The sequence below is a fragment of the Pristiophorus japonicus genome, chromosome 22, assembly GCF_044704955.1.
Source record: "Pristiophorus japonicus isolate sPriJap1 chromosome 22, sPriJap1.hap1, whole genome shotgun sequence".
NCBI lineage: Eukaryota > Metazoa > Chordata > Chondrichthyes > Pristiophoridae > Pristiophorus > Pristiophorus japonicus.
Genome location: NC_091998.1, coordinates 55265450 through 55288988, shown reverse-complemented (window position 1 = coordinate 55288988; position 23539 = coordinate 55265450). Strand labels below are relative to the sequence as shown.

At 49.3% G+C, this 23539-nt stretch overlaps 1 protein-coding gene across 3 annotated transcripts in view; it reads right to left on the bottom strand.

Moving 5' to 3' along the window:
• Positions 1 to 23539, bottom strand: part of LOC139235043 (aspartate aminotransferase, cytoplasmic-like) — a 117316-nt gene that overhangs the window by 57145 nt on the left and 36632 nt on the right. Inside the window, exons 7-9 of one of the 3 annotated variants that reach the window (XM_070866158.1) lie at positions 21900 to 22065; positions 19474 to 19616; positions 16443 to 16784 (exon numbers count right to left, since the gene is read on the bottom strand). In XM_070866158.1, coding sequence (XP_070722259.1) covers positions 16615 to 16784; positions 19474 to 19616; positions 21900 to 22065 — 479 coding nt within the window. In that variant the 3' untranslated portion in view covers positions 16443 to 16614. Of the gene's footprint in view, positions 1 to 16442; positions 16785 to 19473; positions 19617 to 20925; positions 21094 to 21899; positions 22066 to 23539 lie in introns of those variants that run through there. The other 2 variants (XM_070866159.1, XM_070866160.1) reach the window with 2 other exon arrangements.

The following is a 23539-nucleotide window of genomic DNA, read 5'->3' as shown; positions in this document are numbered from 1 at the left end:
GTCTGCTCTTCTGCAGTAACAGGAAATATGTCCAAGCAAAGTCCAAAACTTCCAAGAAGTTTTTTTTCAGCGAATTCTTACAGCGGGGGCAGGGGGGGGGGGGCGGGAAATGGAAGCAGTGCAATCTCCGAGCTCGACCCAAGGACGGGAACGCAAGTTGGCGGAGCGAGCCCGCGCCGTGCCCGAAGCTGGGGTCGGGACATCACGGACCGCTGTTCAGGTTTGGGCTAAAGGGTTGCCAACCCTCCAGGAATGCCCTGGAGTCTCCAGGAATTACAGATTGATCTCCTGGGGATTGCTCCCAACAACTCTGAAGAAAAGAAAGGCTTGCATTTATATAACACCTTCCACAACCACTGGACGTTTCAAAGTGCTTTACAGCCAATGAAGTACTTTTGAAGTGTAGGCACTGTTGTAAATACATAGTATATACACAGCACAGAGACAGGCCATTCGGCCCAACTGGTTCGTACCGGGTTTTATGCTCCACACGAGCCTCCTCCCACCCCTCTTCATCTCACCCCATCAGCATAACACATAGCAGTGATGTGGGAAACACGGCAGCCAATTTGTGCACAGCAAGCTCCCACAAACAGCAATGTGATAATGACCAGATAATCTGTTAAAGTGATGTTGATTGAGGGATAAATATTGGCTCCAGGACACCGGGGATAACTCCCCTGTTCTTCTTCGAAATAGTGCCATGGGATCGTTTACATCCGCCTGAGAGCGCAAACGGGGCCTCGGTTTAACGTTTTGTCCGAAAGACGGCCCCTCCGACAGCGCGGCGCTCCCTCAATACTGCCCCTCCGACAGCGCGGCGCTCCCTCAGTACTGCCCCTCCGACAGCACGGCGCTCCCTCAGTACTGCCCCTCCGACAGCGCGGCGCTCCCTCAGTACTGCCCCTCCGACAGCGCGGCGCTCCCTCAGTACTGCCCCTCCGACAGCGCGGCGCTCCCTAAGTACTGCCCCTCCTACAGCGCGGCGCTCCCTCAGTACTGCCCCTCCGACAGCGCGGCGCTCCCTCAGTACTGCCCCTCCGACAGCGCGGCGCTCCCTCAGTACTGCCCCTTCGACAGCGCGGCGCTCCCTCAGTACTGCCCCTCCGACAGCGCGGCGCTCCCTCAGTACTGCCCCTCCAACAGCGCGGCGCTCCCTCAGTACTGCCCCTCCGACAGCGCGGCGCTCCCTCAGTACTGCCCCTCCGACAGCGCGGCACTCCTCAGTACTGCCCCTCCGACAGCGCGGCGCTCCCTCAGTACTGCCCCTCCAACAGTGCGCGCTCCCTCTTAAGAACATAAGAAATACGAGCGGGAAAGGCCATTCGGTCCCTCGAGCCTGCTCCGCCATTCAATGAGATCATGGCTGATCTGATCATGGACTCAGTTCCACTTCCCCTCCTGCTCCCCATAACCCTTTACTCCCTTATTGCTCAAAAATCTCCGCCTTAAATATATTCAATGACTCAGACTCCACAACTCTCTGGAGCACAGAATTCCACAGATTTACAACCCTCTGAGAAGAAATTCCTCCTCACCTGTCTTAAATGGACGACCCCTTATTCTAAAACTATTCCTCCTAGTTCTAGATTCTTCCATGTGTGGAAATATCCTCTCTGCATCTACCTTGTCGAGCCCCCTTATTATCTTATATGTCTCAATAAGATCACCTCTCATTCTTCCAAACTCCAATGATTGGATAGGCTGGGTTTGTTCTCATTGGAACAGAGGAGGTTGAGAGGAAACTTCATTGAGGTGTACAAAATATTGAGCGGCCTGGACATTGTGGATAGTAAGGGGTCTATTACGAGGGGCCATAGTTTTAAAGTGGTTGGTAGAAGGTTTAGAGGGGATTTGAGGGGGGTTTTCTTTACGCAGAGGGTTGTGGGGATCTGGAACTCGTTGCCTGGAAGAGTGGTGGATGGAGAAACCCTCACCACTTTTAAGAGATGGTTGGATGGGTACTTAAAGTGCCGTAACCTGCAGGGTTACGGACCTAGAGCTGGTAATTGGGATTAGACTGGTTAACCTCTTGTTGGCCGGCGCAGATATGAAGGTATGTACTGCAGGGAATCGAATACGGCCAGGGTGATCTCCTGGACTAGTTTCGATTGCCTCGATGGGTCGGAGATGAATTTTCCCAGATTTTTTTTTCTCTAAATTGGCCTGGGTTTTTATCTGGTTTTTGCCTCTCCCAGGAGATCACCTGGCTCTGGTTGGGGTGGAGTGTAAAATGTTTCAGTGTAAAAGGTGTCGCAGTTGGGCTGCGTGCTCTTTGCCTTTCTTCATTGTTCATAGGTTTATATGTAACCAAGAGCCGTGCGGCTCTTTGTCAGCCGGCGTGGACACGATGGGCCGAAATGGCCTCCTTCTGCGCTGTAAATTTCTGTTTCTATGAGTACAGGCCCAACCTTTCTTGATAAGTCAACCCCTTCATCTCAGGAATCAACTGAGTGAACCTTCTCTGAACTGCCTACAATTCCTCCTTAAATATGGAGTCCAAATCTGTACGCAGTACTCTAGGTGTGGCATCACTAATACCCTCAGTACTACCCCTCCGACCGTGCGGCACTCCCTCAGTACTGCCCCACTGGCAGTGCGGCGCTCCCTCAGCACTGCCCCTCCGACCGCGCGGCGCTCCCTCAGCACTGCCCCTCCGACCGTGCGGCGCTCCCTCAGCACTGCACTGGGAGTGTCAGCCTGAATTTTTGTGCAAGTCTCTGGAGTGGGACTTGAACCCACAACCTTCTGACTCTGAGATGAGGGTGCTACCTACTGAGCCACGGCTGACATGAGGGAGAAAGGAATAGAAGGATATGGTGATGGAGTAGGGTGGGAGGAGGCTCGTGTGGAGCATAAACACCGGCACGGACCAGCTGGGCCGCATGGCCTGTTTCTGTGCTGAGACTCTCAGTTGTGAGTGTGCTATTCGGTCTCCACCAACTGGTTGTAGACACAATAACAGAAGCCGTCCACTCACGGAGCGGCAATGCTGATTGTAAGCGCGAGCTCTGTGCAAATTTGCAAAATGGTTCCTGAAATTCCGAAGCGGCCCTTGAGAAGTAAAATGGCCGATGATTAAGGTCGCCCCTTCAGTTCCATCACGATCCCCAGGCCTGCGACTGATGGTGAACTTGACCCTCACCGCTTTAATCTGACGAGGTTACACATCCCGACTATTTCCTGTACCTTTGTTTAAGCTTGTTTGATTATTCGCCCAAAATAATTTACCTGCCGCAATTAAAGAGGCCAATTTATCGCTCGAGCTCGGGGCCTGTGCCTTCGGGTATTTTTTCCGTGTGTCACTGCGATTGTCTTCGCCGGATGGAGGGAGGGAGGTCCGACTATTTGCAGTTCGATTGCTCATATAGTACCAGCGACGTGTCTGAGAGAGAGAGTGACTGAGTTCACTGCTCAACTCCTCTTCACTGTCACCCTGGCAACGTGTCTCCAGTGAATCCCTCCCTCACAGCATCAGCATTGGGGAAGCTACTTGACTTTTCCATTGCCTGCATACTCCATCCTCAAGACATCTTTCAGGTGCGACTTCTGGTGCCCTGGGATTGGCTGCTCAAACACAGTTCATTTAGACGAGCAGTGGGAGGAAGAGAGGGGGCGTAGCTGGGAGAAAGGGAGGGGGAGAGTAGGAGAGGGAGGGAGGGTAGGGGAAGATGAGGGAAGGAGAGGGGGAGAAGGAGGGGGAGAAGGAGGAGGAGGAGGAGAGTGGGATGATCATTTTTAAATCAAGGTGTTGACAGACTGGGAGCCAGTGTAAGTCAGCGAGTGATGGGTGAACGGGACTTGGTGCGAGTCAGGACACAGGGCAGCAAAGTTTTGGATGAGCTCAAGTTTACGGAGCGTGGAAGATGGGAGCCCGGCCAGGAGTGTGTTAGAATAGTCGAGTCTGCAGGTGAGGAAGGTTGAGGGTTTCCGCAGCAGGTGGGATGAGGCTGGGTGGAGACGGGTGATGTTACAGAGCTGGGGGAGGCAGGCATTTTATTGTGATGGGGAGGACATGGTGCAGAACACAGTGGGAGAAGTGACAGAGAGAGTGAGAGACAGAGACACTGAGATAGACAATAGCGGGAGCAAAGGGAGTTGTCTTTCCACTTTTCCTGGCTCAGAATCAAATCCAAATTGCTCACTGCCGTGGTATTTGTGAGCATATCAGTGAATTACATCACAGGACTCATTATGAAAATCACAACTAGATATTGCCTTGGAAAGTTTGACGAGGTGACGCAATAGAAAGCATTTACTTCAGTCAAGCACTGCAAAGTCTGAATAAGGAGAACATTTTCTCAGCAACATTCCTCAGCGAAAGAGGGGCTTCCCAGCTGTCAGGCCGGATTTGTCTCATTGAAGAAAGAAAGATTTGCATTCCTATAGCGCGTTTCACAACCACCAGATGTCCCAAATTGCTTTACAGCCAATGAAATTGTTATATATGCAGACTATAGATATACTCTCTGTGTAGTCACTGTATAGTTGCATAAGTTGGAGACTTGTTTATCTAATGTACAATCAATAAGGTTTTACGCTGTGTATATACTATGCTGGCACCACTAGAGGGTGCAACTGGTGGAGACTGGGGGTTCCTACCCTGGTGGCAGGGGCTGTATAAAAGGGGAGCCACCATGCGGCTGCCTCACTCTGGAGTTACGAGCAAAGGACCAAGGTCACTACAGTTGCCTCGGGGAGTCATTGATACGCACACTACAGACATAACAACTGGCAACGAGAATACGGACTTTCATGCGATTATGGCTACCTTTGGCACACTGAAAGACTTTGCAGAGGGTGATGATTGGGATGCTTTCACGGAAAGGCTCGAGCTATATTTCGTGGCAAACGACCTGGCAGGGGAGACGGACACATTGGCGGAAAAGCGCAAGGCAATTCTGCTGACGAGTTGTGGGCCCAAGGTCTACTGCCTCATCAGGGACTTGCTGGCAACCACGAAGGCCAAGGATAAGACAAATGAGGAGCTGACTGTACTAATTCTTGACTAATTGAAACCAAAAGAGAGCATCCTCATGGCCAGGCACAGATTCTACACTCACCGCAGACCTGAGGGCCAGGAGATTGCAAAATATGCCGCCGACCTCAGGAGACTTGCGGCACTGTGCGATTTTGGCACGCACCTCAACGAAGCATTGCGAGACATCTTTGTTATAGAAATTGGCCACGAGGGCCTCCTTCACAAGCTATTATCTGCCGACACCACAGTCAACCTGCAGAAGGCCATCGGCCATCAGCATCAGTCAGGCGTTCATGACCTCAACCTGCAGCACCAAGCAAATAATTCATCCTGTGGACTCACCCCCGGCAAGTACTGAACACAGGCAAGACTGTAGAACGTGGCTCTGCCCAGGGCAGAGAGCATAGACCTCAGGGTTCCAGAACTCTGAGTCCGCCGAGGGGTGCTAATCGAGTAGCACCATGCTGGCATTGTGGAGGAAACCATAGGGCTCACCATTGTCAGTTTGCTGGGTACGAATGCAAAGCCTGTAACACGAAGGGCCACCTCCAACGTTTTTGTAAAAGAAATACAACTCACTGTCTAGCAGAGGAGTCAGTTGATGACTTTGAACCCAGTGGGGAGTATGATGATTTGGCCAGAGAGGCAGCTCAGCCCCAAGGAGAAGTGTATGGAGTGTATACCTGCACCACCGATTGTCCTTCAGTGAAGATGGAAGTCAAGATAAATGGCGTTCCAGTCTTCATGGAAGTGGACACGGGAGCGAGCCAGTCAGTGATGAGCCAGGATGCCTTTGAGAGGCTATGGAATGAAAAGCGACCCGAGCTGGTTCCAGTACTGAAATAGTTGAGCACCTACACCAAGGAACTGATCCCAATCCTTGGTAGTGCGAAAGTAAGTGTAATCCATAATGGCGTGGTGCACAAGTTACCTCTGTGGATTGTTGCAGGTGATGGTCTAATGCTACTCGGAAGAAGATGGATGGGGAAGATCTGGTGGAAATGGGAAGACCTCTTCACTCCAGCAATCGATATCCTCCGTGCTCAGAGGCAGAGCAAAACCTCACCTTCGCATGGGCCAGGCACCAGAGAACAGACCAGCACAGCACCTGAGGCACAGACCGTCCATCATGACTGCGTGGCAATGATCCGACCGGAACAACCGAAAAACACCTGCCTGGCTCCAGTGGCAGGACTCCTGGGGAGGAAGATCGAATTCACAGGCACTCTTCCAGCTTTTGTGGCAGAATCGCGGGAGAAAAGGATCAAGGCAGTCGACCTCGAGGACCGAGGAAAGATGGAATCCCTGCTGCAGCGAGAGACAGCATGGCGTGGCAGGGTTCTCTTAAAGGAGACCTGCAACCAACTGGACTTTGATTGCCATGCATACAATGTAACTAACCAATTAAGAATGTAAAGAACAAAATGTTGCGAGATGTCGGGAATAGACTGACCCCAAAAGTAGTCAGGAGGGTGAAGGCACTGATCCTGATACCCTGCCCCAGGTCGATCCCACGCTGCAGGCACCCGATGGTACTATTCGCCACGAGCCTGGAAACGAAAACAGCGCCAATACGCACAGTCGGCCGCCGTTGCCCACCCCCCGGTGGAGACAGCGCAGCCCCCAGACCCAGTCAGTACATCGGCCATGTCCGTGAGCGAAAGGTCAGAACCAACTATTTCCCCAAACGGGACCTAGAACAGCCAGGTTCCCATCATCATTAGAGAGCAGGCAGAAGATTCTGCAACCCTCAACGGAGGACAGGGAGGCCACACACATCTGTGGCTCTGCCCACCACTAAGCAACGGCAAAGGCCCTGAGTCCTGGCAAGGTGAGCGAACCAAGCCCACCCCGCTAGCCGGGGGCGCAGCGCCGCCATCAGACGACTAGGACCCCGTCCGGTTGCTCTGGAATTAGCGTCCTCGCATACCTGTACTGCTACCTCAGTACTGAGCATGACGGAACTAATTATGCAATCTAGCCAATCCTGGCGCGCGACCGTAAAACGTAACGAATGTCAGTCACTGAACCAAGGTGTCATGATAGAAATTGTAAAAATTTTTTTTTTTCTTCCTTTCTTTGTACTTGCACTGTGTCTGATCGTGTATGTTAATGTAACAGGCCAGCTGCATGATCACGCTGTGTGGGGGGAGGGGAGGGGGTGGGGCGGGGAGCAATGGATGTATGTAGCCATGGACACACACATGGATCACACCCAGAACCCACTGGAACCTTCACTGCATCATCGAACAATCCAAACTGGTAACCACTACCCAACGTTGTGGCAAAAGGACTTAGGTGTTAACAGGGAGAGAGCCAAGCCAAAGCACAGCCAAGGTGCAAGGGCTATTGGCACTTAAGTCTGGGGAGAGCTAAGCCAGAGCGCATAGTGCAAAGGTAATTGGCACAAAGGACTTGGGGGAGAGTGATGTTATATATGCAGACTATAGATATACTCTCTGTGTAGTCACTGTATAGTTGCATAAGATGGAGACTGTTTACCTGATGTACTATCAATAAGGTTTACACTGTGTATATACTATGCTGGTACCACTAGAGGGTGCAACTGGTGGAGACCGGGATTTCCTGCCCTGGTGGCAGGGGCTGTATAAAAGGGGAGCCACCATGCTTGTGCCTCACTCTGGAATTACGAGTAAAGGACCAAGGTCACTACAGTTTGAGTACAACACATTGCCTCATGGAGTCATTCATAGGTACATTACAGACATAACAGCAATACTTTTGAAGTTTTCTCACTGTTGTAATGTAGGAAACATGGCAGCCATGTTGTGCACAGCAAGCTCCCATAAACAGCAATGTGAAAATGACAGGATAATCTGTTTTTGTGATGTTCATTGAGGGATAAGTATTGGCCTCAGAACACTGCGGCGCTCCCTCAGTACTGCCCCTCCGACGCTGCGGCGCTCCCTCAGTACTGCCCCTCCGACGCTGCGGTGCTCCCTCAGTACTGCCCCTCCGACGCTGCGGTGCTCCCTCAGTACTGCCCCTCCGACGCTGCGGTGCTCCCTCAGTACTGCCCCTCCGACGCTGCGGCGCTCCCTCAGTACTGACACTTGGAGTGTCAGCCTGGAGTGGGACTTGAACCCAGGTCCTTATGACTCGGAGGGAGTGCTGCCCAATGAGCCACAGCCGACACACTCACTGGGAGACCGCAGGAACAGTGATGTCAGTCACACCTGGGTGCTGGAACACGCACATCTGCAAGGCGCTGATTGAAATCCGAGATAAATTGCAATAGTTGTGAAATGTGACTTTATTTGCAAAGCATCTGCAGATCATAATTGCCACCTGCAAATGACCCAGACACGTGTATCGGGAGTAATTATGACCCATCCCGCACCCCTTCTCTCCTATAAAAACAAGAGTCTACTCAAAACACTGTCGCCTTGGGGATTGAGGGGCTGACTCACTTCCAATGTAGGTGTGAAAAACAACTTTTCAGGTTTACGTCTTTCCAGATGGAATCATCAACCACTTTTTGTTGTGTCCTTACACACTACAGCAAATCAACACGAGGCACATATTGGAGACAAGGTCACTCTGTGACCTGAACCTTTATTCACAGGACCAAGAAGTGATGACCCTGCGTGGGACCTCCCGTTATATACCTGGGTGACCAGGTGAGGAGTGTCTCCCACAAGTTCACGCCCTGTGGTCAAGATGTGCATTTCTCAGGTGCACACAGTGTACAGTGTTACATAAAGGTTACAGCTATGTGAAGGTTAGAAACATGACACTTTTCATCATCTTCAAACCGGCTAAATCATCGTCCCGCTTGACAGGCTATAAAGTATGCACACAGTGGGTATGCGCACACGTTTGTCGAGCTGTTGCATTGTGAGTGGCTTAGCCAATCACGTGATGTTCACAAGACTCAATAAAACCCCAGCCAGTTGGGTCTCGGACATCCACGATGAGGTATGCAGTTGTGAGCCTAGTGGATGAATTGGTAATGTGTCGTGTGATTGATAAACCTTTGTTACTAAACCAACTAGTTCTTAATAGCAATGTGTTGCTATGAATTCTTAAACAAAGAACCCATGAAGCAAATACAAATTCGAGGCCATTCAGCCCTTCGAGCCCGTTCCACCATTTAACAACACGACACAATCGAATCTCACTCCACCCTCAATTAGATAATAATCAACCGCACCCCCACCCCCCCTCCCCCCCCATTCAATTAGATTGTGAGTGCTCTGTCTCTCAACTCCATCTACCTGCTTTGGTTCCGCAATCTTTAATACCCCGCCGAACAAAAGTCTATAGATTTCTGCTATGCATTGAGGAAGCTCTTTGCCTTGGACCAGGATGTTAGCGCCTTGTGTGGGTTGCATTGGCCTAGTTAGCCTTGTTTTAGCAATGCGTGCTCAACAGCAACAACAACAGCTTGTATTTATACAGCATCTTTAACGTAGTAAAACGTCCCAAGGCGTGTCACAGGAGTGTTAAAAGGCAAAACAAATACATTTGACACTGAGCCACATAAAGAGAAATTAGTGCAGGTGACCAAAAGCTTGGTCAAAGAGGCAGGTTTTAAAGCGCGTCTTAAAGGAGGAAAGAGAGGCAGAGAGATTTTGAGAGGGAATTCCAGAACTTGGGGACCAGGCAGCTGAAGGCACGCCGCCAATGGTGGAGCGATTTAATTCGAGGATGCACAAGAGGCCAACATTGGAGGAGAGGAGAGATCTCGGAGAGTTGTCCCCCAGGTCAGCAGTTTGCGCAGGGCGGTTAGCTCTGTGCTGCCTTCACAGCTGAATCGTCAGTCAGACGACCATCCCGTTCAGGCAGAGAATGAAGATCCTGTGGAACTTTCTGCGGAGGAGGAGCGGAGTTCTCCCAGTGTCCTGGCCAACATTCCTGCCCCAACTAACGCCAGAAACCGACTAACTGCTCACTCGCCCACTGCCGCTTGTGGGTCCTTGCAATGTGCAAAATGCTGGCCACAGTTTCTCGGGTAAAGTGTGACTCATCACATGGTGACTCATGTATAGGGAGAGCTCTGGGGATGTTTGAGAGATTTAATGAGGCACTAGAGAACTTCAAGTTGTTACTCCACTTTGCTCTATGTTTTGCTTTTTAATTATAAGAAATTATCTAAAATCCAAGTGCATTACATAAAAATAAGGACCACCTCATTTTGAGTCCCTCCCAATGGAGTTGGATCACACCCTCGAACTCTGATTCATTTGGGTTGGAATTTCCTGAGGATGCAAGATCCATGCAAACGTCAGAGAAACCGGCTGAACTCCCTGCGCGCCATATCTAGTTACGGAGGATAACCAAGAGTATCCGCACAGAAATCAACCCCTTGGTCTTAATTCATTGTTGGAAGCGCCATGGGAGATCGACAAGTATAAGTATCATCCATGGCTCAGTGGGCAGCACTATCTCGCCTCTGAGTCAGAAGGTTATGGGTTCAAGTCCAACTCCAGAGACTCGAACAGAAAATAATCTAGTGCAGTGCTGAGGTGACGCCGCACTGTCGGAGGGGCAGTACTGAGGGAGCGCCGCACTGTCGGAGGGGCAGTACTGAGGGAGCGCCGCACTGTCGGAGGGGCAGTACTGAGGGAGCGCCGCACTGTCGGAGGAGCAGTACTGAGGGAGCGCCGCACTGTCGGAGGGGCAGTACTGAGGGAGCGCCGCACTGTCGGAGGGGCAGTACTGAGGGAGCGCCGTACTGTCGGAGGGACAGTACTGAAAGAGTACTGCACTGCCGTCTTTCAGATGAGATGTTAAACTGATGTCTCGCCTGCTCTCTCAAGTGAACGTAAAAGATCCCAAGGCCACTATTTCAAAGAAGAGCAGAGGAGTTATTCCCAGTTTCTTACATTACAACAGTGACGACACACCAAATAAAGTACTTTATTGGCTGTAAAGCGCTTTGCGATGTCCGGTGGCCATGAAAGGCGCTATATAAATGTAAGTCTTTCTTCTTCTCTTCTTGAACTGCTGCAGTCCATGTGGTGAAGGTGCTCCCACAGTGCTGTTAGGGAGGGAGTTCCAGTGTTTTTGACCCAGCGACGATGAAGGAACAACCGATATATGTCTAAGCCGGGATGTGTGTGTGGCTCGGAGGGAAACTTGGAGGTGATGGTGTCCCCACATGCCTGCTGCCCTTGTCCCTCTAGGCGGTAGAAATCACGGGTTTGGGAGGTGCTGTCGAAGATGTCTTGGCGAGTTAACTGGTCATTTGTCTCATTGCTGTTTGTGGGAGATGCTATATGCAAATTGGCTGCTGCGTTTTCCTACATTATAACATTATAACAGCGACTGCACTCCAAAAAGTACTTCAGTGGCTGTGAAATGCTTTGGCTCTGTGTATAACTGAAATTTATTTGTTTACCTCTTATAATTACATGAGCATCTGTTGTTTGACTGTGCAATATGTTGCATGGAAAAAAAATCAATAAATTCTTTATAATGTTTTGCTACCTGTTAAATAAATACATAATACCATCTAAATATAGCTGGGACGCTATCTGCATGCCCGTAACAGTGAGATTGAACCAAGATTTATACCTCAGCCAATGTCACTAAAAAACAGTTGATCACATTGCTGTTTGTGGGAGCTTGCTGTGTGCACATTGGCTGCTGTGTTTCCGACATTGCAGCAGTGACTACACTCCAAAAAGTACTACTTTGGATGTAAAGCGCTTTTGGCGGGGGGGGGGGAGGGGGGCAGTCCTGAGGCTAAGTGAGCGGGGGAAAAAACTGGCATATGGAGTATAATGTGGGAAAGTGTGAGGTTATCCACTTTTTGGTAGGAAAAATAAAAAAACAAATTATTTAAATGGAGAGAAATTACAAAATGCTGCAGTACAGAGTGACCTGAGTGAAACATAAAATGTGAGTATGCAGGTCCAGCAAGTGATCAGGAAGGCAAATGGAATGTTGGCCTTTATTGCAAGGGAGGTGGAGTATAAAAGTCGGGAAGTCCTGCTACAACTGTACAGGATATTGGTGAGGCCACACCTGGAGTACTGCATACAGTTTTGCTCTCCTTATTTCAGGAAGGATATACTTGCATTGGAGGCAGTTCAGATAAAGTTCACGAGGTTGATTCCTGAGATGGAGGGGTTGTCTTATGAAGACAGATTGGGCCTGTACTCATTGGAGTTTAGAAGAATGAGAGGTGATCGTATTGAAACATATAAGATACTGAGGGAGCGCGACAAGGAAGATGCAGAGTGGATATTTCCCCTCGTGGGGGAACCTAGAATGAGGGGGCGTAGTTTCAGAATAAGGGCTCGCCCATTTAGAACTGAGATGAGGAGGAATTTCTTCTGACGGTCGAAAGTATATGGAATTCTCTACCCCAGAGAGCTGTGGAAGCTGGGGCATTGAATATACTTGACGTGGAGATAGACAAATTTTAGAATGATGAGGGAGTCGAGGGTTATGGGGAGCAGACGGGGAAGTGCAGTTGGCCGAGATCAGATCAGCCATGATCTTATTGAATGGCGCAACAGGCTCGAGGGGCCGAATGGCCGACACCTGCTCCTGTTCCTTATGAAAGGGGCTGTAGAAATGCAAATTCTTTCCTTCTTTAGCTATAGCCCACAAACCTCTTCCCTGATCTTCTCCCACCACATCAGACATTTGCGATCCAGCCCCGGGTTGGATGGAGGCCGGGGGGTGGGGTGGGATGAGGGCTGTGTTAGTAAGTCCTCGGTGAAGCCCTTCTCTCAGCTTTCAAAGCGCTTGCTGTCCAGTCATGTTTAATCATTTTCCATTGAGAAGGTTCCAAGACAAATTAAAGAAATTCTTCCTCGTTCCTGCACCCTTGTCACTCCTACTTTCATGCTGAGGAAAAGCAAATTCGACATCCCGTGCATTTCTTTGGCAAAGATGCGAATTAAATAACTCTGCTGCCATCTGCTGGATTCACACCCGTCTCTCCGGCACTCTACGTTTATCACTGCTCAGTAACACATGACTGGCAGCATCCATCGCATTGCTTTTTTTAAGCCACTTGAGAGTTTCATGAGAGTTTGATCACATTTAATGGTACGTTGGTCGACTATTTATAAAGTGTGTATCGATTTAGAAGAATGAGGGGTGATCTCATTGAAACATACAAAATTCTTACAGGGCTTGACAGGGGAGATGCAGGGAGGATCTTTCCTTTGGCTGCCGAGTCTAGAACCAGGGGGTCTCTGTCTCAGAATATTTTGGCCATTTAGGACTGAGTTGAGAAAGAGGTGGTGAATCCAGGGAATTCTCTCCCCCAGAGGGCTGTGAAGGCTCAGTTGTTGAGTATACTCAAGATGGAGATTGTACATTTTTGTGATATTAAGGGAATCAAGGGATATGGGGATAGTGCAGGTAAGTGGAGTTGAGGTAGAAGATCAGCTGTGATCTCATTGACTGGCAGAGCAGGCTCGAGGGCCAAATGGCCGACTCCTGCTCCGAATTCTTATATTTGCCCGGGCCTCAGCCTGCTTCCCTGCCCCCTTGGGCATTAATGCATTTTTCTGCACAAGATTGTTTTCAGTAAAAATTCATTCTCAGGATGTGAGCATTGCTAGCAAGGCTGGCATTTATTGCCCATCCCTAATTGCCCCTTGAGAAGGTGTTGGTGAGCCGCCACCTTGAACCGTCCGTGTGGTGAAGGTGCTCCCACAGCGCTGTGAGGGAGTTCCAGGATTCTGACCCAGCGATAATGAAGGAACAGCCAATATATTTCCACGTCCGGATAGTGTGTGATGATGTTCCCATGCGCCTGCTGCCCTTGTCTTTCTAGGTGGTAGAGGTTGCGGGCTTGGGATGTGCTGCCGAAGAAGCCTTGGCGAGTTGCTGCAGTGCATCTTGTAGATGGTACACACTGCAGCCACGGTACGCCGGTGGTGGAGGGAGTGAGTGTTGAAGGTGGTGAATGGGGTGCCGATCAAGCTGGCTGCTTTGTCCTGGATGGTGTCGAGCTTCTAGAGTGTTGTTGGAACTGCACTCATCCAGGCAAGTGGAGAGTATTCCATCACACTCCTGACTTGTGCCTTGCAGATGGTGGAAAGGCTGTGGGGGAGTCAGGAGGTGAGACACTCGCTGCAGAATACCCAGCCTCTGATCAGCTCTAGTCGTCACAGCAGTTCTGTGGCTGGTCCAGTTATGTGGTGACCCCCAGGATGTTGATGGTGGTGGGGGCTCGGCGATGGTGATACCGTTGAATGCCAAATGGAGGTGGTCAGGCTTTCTCTTGTTGGTGGTGGGCATTGCCCAGCCCTTGTGAGCCGCGAATATTCCTCGGAGGAAAAGCGACTGAAAGCGTGAGGTGTGGCATCTTCCTCCGACGGATGTCAGAGGGTCAGTATCCGGAAAGCTCGCCGCAGAGCAGAGCCCGCCTGGAGACCTGGAGACTCGCAGACACGCACATCCCCATCGATAGAAATCATGGGGAGCCCACGCCCGGTTTGAGATCTGCTCGTGAGCGTTGGGGTCCCCAACCCCCCAAGTTGCCCTGGCGCCTCCAGGAATTGAGGATTCATCTCCAGGACACACTGCTGGCAGGCAACTCTCCGCAGAAAAATCATCGGGGCGTTAAAATGTTTTTGTGTCCGACAAAATATTTTCTTTGAGCACATTTGTTTCAGTTTTAAAAATATTGGGAGATGGGAAAGGCTGTTTGGATGAATCTTGACTCTTAGTCAATCGGGTATCAGAGTCTGCTCACTTTTCGATTGGCTGTGGGCAGGCGGGGCGCTGCGGGGATGGACATGTAGGACGACCAATGGTGGGGGAGTGGGGGGGGGGGGGGGGACACCGCGAAAATGGACACGGCAGGCAACCAATGGCGGGTGAGTTGGGGGCAGGGCCATGGGAGGCAGGTGGTCATGTGATGAAACCTCCAGGAATACATCCACCCAGAGTTGGCAACTCCAGCTATCATAACATTTACCCGAGCTACACCTTGATGAATTGTTTTGCCAGGCTTCTTTCTTAAGCATTAAAAAGCAAAGAACATTAAGATCGGGACAGAAAGCGAAACCAAGCAGTGAATAGCAGGTTGCAAGAAGTGCGCTTGATGCTCCCATTTTCGCGGTGTCCAGGATTTTGACCCAGCGACGATGAAGGAACGGTCGATATATTTCCAAGTCGGGATGGTGCATGACTCGGAGGGGAATGTAGAGGTGGTGGTGCTCCCATGCGGCTGCTGCCCTTGTTCTTCTAGATGCAGAGGTTGCGGGTTTGGGAGGTGCTCCCGCAATCCAATGGAGAAGGTTTGGGATTTCCCACCCCCCTGCCACACACCTCTCAGTCTCCCCGTCACTTTGAACAACTTGCTGGATTTGCACATTAACCACCCATTAAACTCACCGCAGAAAGTTAAATCTGGCAATTAATAGCCTAAGTACCTTTTTAACGATATGATTATTATTAATGAAATGCCAATCAACCTTCTGCTCAGAAAGGGGACAATTGAAACTGTGGGGTCTTATTCTTTCAGTTAGTTAATTGTTCTTGGAGATATTAAAAATGTCAATTTTTAAATTTTATCAATTGATTCTTATTTTTCCTTTTCCTTTCTCTCTCTCCAAATCCAATCTTTCTTTCCCTCTATTTCTCTTTCTGTACTTGTGTTGGCTCACATTCACTCAATTTCCTTCTCTGTCCTTCCTCTGTTTCTTAAATCTCATGGGTTAAGGATATGGACTGTTGGATCTGTCATTCACTGAGCGCCCCATTATCAGGTCCCGCTTCCAGCAAATTACGTCGTGCAAAAATGTTCAGCTGAAGGGTGCGAGGAAAAAGCCTAACCAACGGGGTAGCCTGGGAGATGCCCGCTGCTGAAACCATCATCCCTGCCTTTGTAACCTCTAGATTTGACCATTCCAACAGTCCTGGCTGGCCTCCCACATTCCACCCGATGTAAACTAGAGGTGATCCAAAACTCGTCTGCCCGTGTCCTAACTCACACCGAGTCCTGCTCACCTATCAGCCCTGTGCTCGCTGACCTACATTGGATTCCGGTTAAGCAACAGCTCGATTTCAAAATTCTCATCCTTGTTTTCCAATCCCTCCATGGCCTCACCCCTATCTCTGTAATCTCTTCCAGACCCCCAACCCCCCCCCCCCCCCGCGAGGTCTCTGCCCTCTTGAGCATCCCTGATTCTAAACGTTCAACCATTGGTGGTTGTGCCTTCTGCTGCCTTGGCCCCAAACTCTGAAGCTCCCTCCCTAAACCTCTCCGTCTCTCTTTCCTCCTTCAAGATGCTCCTTAAAATATACCTCTTTGACCAAGCTTTTGGTCGCCTGCGCTAATTTCTACTTATGATACTCGGTATCAAATTTTTTTTATCTCATAACACTCCTGTGAAGGGCCTTGGGATGTTTCACTACGTTAAAGGTTCTATATAAATACAAGTTGTTGTTGCTATCTGAATTTCCATTTGCTTTTTTATGGTATCGGCTCCAGCCTGTCTCCTGTTAACAATACTGTTGAAACTGAATCATAAACTTTTGCTTTATTGAGATCCAAACGATGTTCATAAATCAAACTGAAACATGAATAAAAATGGCCCTTTTGTCATGTTTAGGATCTTGAATATATGCAAAATCTGTTAGTTTGCACAGCGATTGTCCTAAAACCCTCCCCAACGGTCCCCAGTCGACTCCGTTTACTCATTATTGGTTTCTGATTCATTGTCTTCAGGATTTAACAGCACCGCCTCGTGCATACAGCGTGCCAGGTAGGCGATGTTCTCGCTGTTCACCCTGCTGATGTTGATTTGCCCGCTAGCCAAGAGGTAAATGTGCTTCATGTTCCTCAAGTAGTTAATCTGGGAATCTGTAGAAGTCACAAATGTTTCAGTTGAGTGCAGCCGGGGCCAGTTATGTATTTGAGAGTCAAAACAAAAAGACTTGCGCCTTCAGTATGTCTCAAAGCGCTTTACAGCCAATGAAGTACTTTTGGAGTGTAGTCACTGTTATAGAAACATAGAAACATAGAAAATAGGTGCAGGAGCAGGCCATTCAGCCCTTCTAGCCTGCACCGCCATTCAATGAGTTCATGGCTGAACATGAAACTTCAGTACCCCCTTCCTGCTTTCTCGCCATAACCCTTGATCCCCCGAGTAGTAAGGACTTCATCTAACTCCCTTTTGAATATATTTAGTGAATTGGCCTCAACTACTTTCTGTGGTAGAGAATTCCACAGGTTCACCACTCTCTGGGTGAAGAAGTTTCTCCTCATCTCGGTCCTAAATGGCTTACCCCTTATCCTCAGACTGTGACCCCTGGTTCTGGACTTCCCCAACATTGGGAACATTCTTTCTGCATCTAACCTGTCTAAACCCGTCAGAATTTTAAACGTTTCTATGAGGTCCCCTCTCATTCTTCTGAACTCCAGTGAATACAAGCCCAATTGATCCAATCTTTCTTGATAGGTCAGTCCCGCCATAATGTGGGCAACGCAGCAGCCAATTTGCACACAGCAAGCTCCCGCAAACAGCAATGTGATAATGACCAGATAATGAGAGGTGATCTTATCGAAATGTATAAGATTATGAGGGACTTGACCAGGTGGATGCAGAGATATTTCCACTGATAGGGGAGACTAGAATTAGGGGGCATAATCTTAGAATAAGGGGCTGCCCATTTAAAACTGAGATGAGGAGGAATTTCTTCTCTCAGAAGGTTGTAAATCTGTGGAATTCGTTGCCTCAGAGTTGTGGAAGCTGGGACATAGAATAAAGTTAAGACAGAGATAGATAGTTTCTTAACCGATAAGGGATTAAGGGGTTAATGGGAGCGGGCAGGGAAATGGACCTGAGTCCATGATCGGATCAGCCATGATCGTATTGAATGGCGGAGCAGGCTCAAGGGCCCGTATGGCCTACTCCTGCTCCTATTTCTTATGCTCTTATCTGTTTTGATGTTGGTTGAAGGATAAATATTGGCCTCAGGACACCGGGGATAACTCACCTGCTCTTCTAGTGCCATGGGATCGTTTACATCCACCCAAGAGGGCAGACAGAGCCTCGGTTTAACTTCATATCCGAAAGACGGCACCTCCGACAGTGCGGCGCTCCCTCAGTACTGCCCCTCCGACAGTGCAGTGCTCCCTCAGTACTCCCCTCTGACAGTGCGGCGCTCCCTCAGTACTGCACTGGGAGTGACAGCCTAGATTTAGAGCTCAAGTCTCTGGAGTGGGACTTGAACCCACAAGGTGAGAGTCCTAACACTAAAACACGGCGAACACAAAGGGAATTATTTAGCTATTGCAGGGTCAATGGGAGAATTGTTCCAAAATTCACCTTCTACGTCACACAGAGGTGGTAAAGACATAATTTCTCGGAGATTGGGGGCGGGGGCAGCATGCAGTGCTTAAACCATGCCTCGGACTTTTTAATCCCAGGAACGGTAGGGTTGATCCCGCCACATTCCAACTCCCTGTATCGATCCGAAACCGTTACATGGACTGGCGGCAATGCTTCAGACAGGCAGACTCCCTGCTGGAGGCCTCTTGCATGCAGAGGTTTAAGCTAAAGGGTGATACTATCCTGGTGTTCCCAGTGGGGAGAGTCCGGCCGGGACCACAGTGCGCGGCAACAGTTTTCTGACACGCCGCTCTACTGGGAGCACCGGATTGCAGAGTCACGTTAACTTGCTGAATCCAGATTGCTGGAGCTTGCGATAAGCTCTGGGGAACATTGTTTCAGAACATAAGAAATAGGAGCAGGAGTAGGCCACACAGCCCCACGAGCCTGCTCCACCATTTAATACGATCGTGGCTGATCCAATCGTAGACTTCGGTCCACTTCCCTCCCCGCTCCCCATAATCCCCTATCGGTTAAGAAGCTGTCTATCTGTGTTAAATGTATTCAATGTCCCGGCTTCCACAGCTCTCTGAGGCAGCAAATTCCACAGACTTACAACCCTCTGAGAGAAGAAATTCCTCATCTCAGTTTTAAATGGGTGGCCCCTTATTCTAAGATTATGTCCCCTAGTTCTAGTCTCCCCTATCAGTGGAAACATCCTCTCTGCATCCACCTTGTCAAGCCCCCTCACAATTTTATACATTTTGATTAAGATCACTTCTCATTCTTCTGAATTCCAATGAGTAGAGGCCCAACCTCCTCAACCTTTCCTCAATAAGGGGTCGCACATTTAAAATGGAGATGAGGAGGAATTTCTTTCTCAGAAGGTCGTGAATCTTTGGAATTCTCCACCCCAGAGAGCTGTGAAGGCTGGGTCATTGAGTATATTCAAGGTGGAGATGGACAGATTTTTGAATAAGGGAGTCAAGGGTTATGGAGAGTGGGCAGGGAAGTGGAGTTGAGGCCAAGATCAGATCAGCCATGATCTTATTGAATGGCGGAGCAGCTCGAGGGGCCAAATGGCCGACTCCCGCTCCTATTTCTTATGTTCTAAGCTGACTGGATTCTTTCCACCGTGACTGAGACATCTGTCCTTGTTACAGTTGCCCCAGCTCCCGCTTGTTCCTACTGCACGCTCAAACTGTTTTGCTCACTTACTGGTGAATCCTGGGTAAATGTACATGCCGGTCTGCTTGGTAATGTGCTCCCAAGGTCTCGACGTTCCCAGTGTCCGGAGCTCTTCCTTCAGCTTCTCCTTAATGAGCATCAGGCGCTCAGTCATTCTCTTCAGATTCTGCTGCCTACGGACCAAGAGCAAGGAGGTCCTTGAGAAAATGTTCTTGCCTATGGGGCTGCCCCTGGAATGATCTGGCCCGCTGCCCCTTTATACACAGGCTTCCTGAGCTTGTTGGGTCAACTGTGGGCGGTGAATTGATTGGATTGGATTGCAATGGAACGGATTGCAATGCAATGGAATGGAATGGATTGCAATGGAATGCAATTGAAAGTATTTTGATTGGACTGTCATGGATTGCAATAGATTGGAATGTAATGGAAAGGATTATCATTGAAAGGATTAGATTGGATTTCATGGAATGGAATGAATTGGATGGGAATAAAATAGATTGCCAAGGGAAGATTGGGGCATGATTGTTTCAACAAATTCAAGAGAGAGAGAGTTGAGTCAGTACCTGGGGAATATTTGTTGGTGTGAACAGTGTTGAGGCCTGCAACTAGGATTAGCGTAGGCACACCAACTGCTCTTTCCTGGTCCTGTACATCCCTACAATCTTTCATTGACACCATTTGCTCGTTCCCGAATTGGCTGCTAAATTTGACTTTGTTGCTGTTGACATGTCACCTAATTTCCTGCAAGATACGGTCTCGATGAACACTGAGATCATCATCATCATCCTCATAGGCAGTCCCTCGAGACTTGCTTCCACTCTAAAAGTGAGTTCTCAGGTGATTGTACAGTCTAATGCGAGAATTACAGTCTCTGTCACAGGTGAGACAGACAGTGGTTGAAGGGTGGGTGGGGAGACTGGTTCTGCCGTCTTTTTCCTCATCCTTTCTGGCATTCATGTGTATACATCTTAACATAGTGCAGCGCTCCTTCAGCACTGCATTGTCAGATGAGATGTTAAACTGAGGCCCCATCAACACGCTCGGGTGGACATAAAAGATCCCATGGCATTATTTCGAAGAAGAACAGGGGAGTTGTCCCTGGTGTTTTGGCTAATATATTTATCCTTCAATCGACCCTTAAAACAGATGATCTGGTCATTTATTTCATTGCTATTTGTGGGAGCTTTCTGTGCACAAATTGGTTGCTGCGTCTCCTACATTACAACAGTGACATCACTCTAAAATGTACTTAATTGGCTGTGAAGCGCTTGGGGATGTCCAGTGGTAGTTAAAGGGCCTATATAAATCCAAGTCTCTCGTTCTCTCTCTTTCCTTTCCAGACCCCAGTATCTGCTACTACTTGGTCTCTACTTCATGTAAGGCCCTCTGTATCCATTCCCACCTTTTGACCATCTTCTCCCACCCCCACAATCTGTCTCACTGTGAATCCTTTGTCTTCTCTGTCCACTTCCCCTCTTCCCTCACCTATCTGGGTTAAATGGTTCTTGATGGCTTCCTCCATGCTCTGGGAAAAATCTCTTTGTTCTCACTTGGTTTAGGTGCAGCTCATCTTTCTGCGCCCATCCTTATTGTCCTGAAGGTTCTAGCCCAAGATATTTCTCAAGGCGTTGTCCTGTCTCAATGCATCCCCTGCAACCATAGTAAATCCACCTTTAGTTCGGTTCAAAGGCATTTCAGACCAATAAATTTGTTTTGAACTGCAGTCATTTTTCTAAAGTAGGCAAACACGGCAGCCAATTTGTGCACAGCAAGTTCCCACAATGAGCAATGAGAAAAATGACCAGATAATCTGTTTTACTGATATTAGCTGAGGGATGAATATTGGCCCCAGGACATCAGAGGGAACTCCCCTCTGCTCTCTTCTCCGGAATAGTGCCTTGCGATCTTTTACATGCATCAAACAGACGGGGCCTCGGTTTATCGTCTCATCTGAAAGACGGCACCTCCGACAGTGCAGCAGTCCCTCAGTACTGCACTGGAGCGTCAGCCTAGATCTTTGCATTCAGGTCTCTGGAGTGGGACTGATTGTAATGTGGGAAAAGCAGCAGCCAACTTGCGCACAGCAAGCTCCCACAAACAGCAATGTGCTAATGACCGGATAATCTGTTTTTGTTATGTTGATTGAGGGATAAATAGTGGTCAGGATACTGAGGATAACTACCCCTGCTCTTCTTCGAAATAGTGCCCGTGGGATCTTGTACGTCCACCTGAGAAGGCAGATGGGGCCTCGGTTTAACGTCTCATCCGAAAGGTATAAGGTATAGTGCACTGCTAGCCCATTTACTGTAAACGGCTGAAGGAGCAATGGGAGAGGTAGAAATGACTATGTACCGAATCTTTCTGCTTCTCAATTCTCGTACGTCAACTTAAAAAAAGTCATCTTTATCCCAGTACACTTGAATTTCTCATCTCCCGTAAATAAGATGAATCCTCACCACTCAGTAAAAAAGGATGGGTTATTGAGCACCGTCGCTACGATCCGGGAACCGTGGCGTGGAGGATTTGACCATGTGCATCGAACAGTCAGCTCCATCTGAGATCGGATTCTGATCAGGGTGGAATTATCCCTCGACACTATTGTCAAGCTCCCAACCTTTTCATCTAGGAAGAAAATCAAGCAATCGTCACGACCACAGGCTGTCCCAAAGCGCTTTACAGCCAATAAAGTACGTTTTGAAGTGTAGTCACTGTTGTAATGTGGGAAACGTGGCAGTCAATTTTCTCACCGCAAGATCCCACAAACAGCAATGTGATAATGACCAGATAATCGGTTTTAGTGATGCTGATTGAGGGATCAATATTGGGCCAGGACACCCCGGATAACTCCCCTGTTCTCATTCGAAATAATGGCCTCGGTTTAACGTCCCATCTGAAAGACCGCAGCTCCATCAGTGCAGCGCTCCCTCAGTACCGCCCCTCCGATAGTGCAGCGCTCCCTCAGTGCCGTCCCTCCGACAGTGCAGCGCTCCCTCAGTACTGCATTGGAGTGTCCGCCTAGATCTTTGCGCTCAAGTCCCTGGAGTAGGGACTTGAACCCACAACCTTCTCTTGGCGAGTGTGCTGCCCACTGAGCCACGGCTGACCAGGGAGAAACTGATCAGATGAATGGGATGTACCAGTTTTATAAAGGATCACATCTCTCTACTGTATCCCCTTCCTAAAGATTACATGGGCTCAGCGCTGTCTGTACCAAGGGATACTCTGCGCAATTACGCTCTTGCTGACCTCCATCACCCATCACAAAAAGACAAAGGCTTGGATTTCTTTCTTCGAGTGTGCATGAATCTGCGGGAGTGGATCCCCTGCCTGTTATAGCACCAGACTCCAACACTCTCCTGGCCAGCCTCTCATCTTCCACCCTCCATAAACTTGAGCTTATCCAAAACTCTGCTGCCCGTATCCTAGCTCACACCAAGTCCCGTTCATCCATCACCCGCTGTGCTCGCTGACCTAAATTGGCTCAGAGTCCACCAACACCTCTATTTAAAAAAAAACATGTCCTCATCGTGCTCAAATCCATCCATAGCCCTCGCCCCCTTCCCTGTCTCTGTAATCTCCTCCAGCCCGACAACCCTCCGAGATCTCTGCGCTCCTCCAATTATGGCCTTTTGCACATTCCCCACTTCCTTCACTCCACCATTGGCAGCCGTGCCTTCAGCTGCCTGGGCCCTAAGCTCTGGAATTCCTTCCCTCAACCTCGCCGCCTCTCTCTCCTCCATCTAAGAGGGTTGTGGGGCTCGAGGATATTAGAGATAGGGAGGGGCGAGGCCATGGAGGAATTTGAAAATAAGGATGAGAATTTTGAAATTGAGGCGTTGCTTAACCGGGAGCCAATGTAGCTCAGCGAGCACAGGGGTGATGGGTAAACAGGACTCGGTGTGTGTTAGGACATGGGCAGCCGAGTTTTGGATCACCTTTAGTTTACATAGGGTAGAATGTGGGAGGCCAGCCAGGAGTGTGTTGGAATAGTCAAGTCAAAGGCATGGATGAGGGCTTCAGCAGCAGATGAGCTGAAGCAAGGGCGGAGACGGGAGATGTTATGGAGGTGGAAATAGGCAGTCTTAGTTATGCTGCA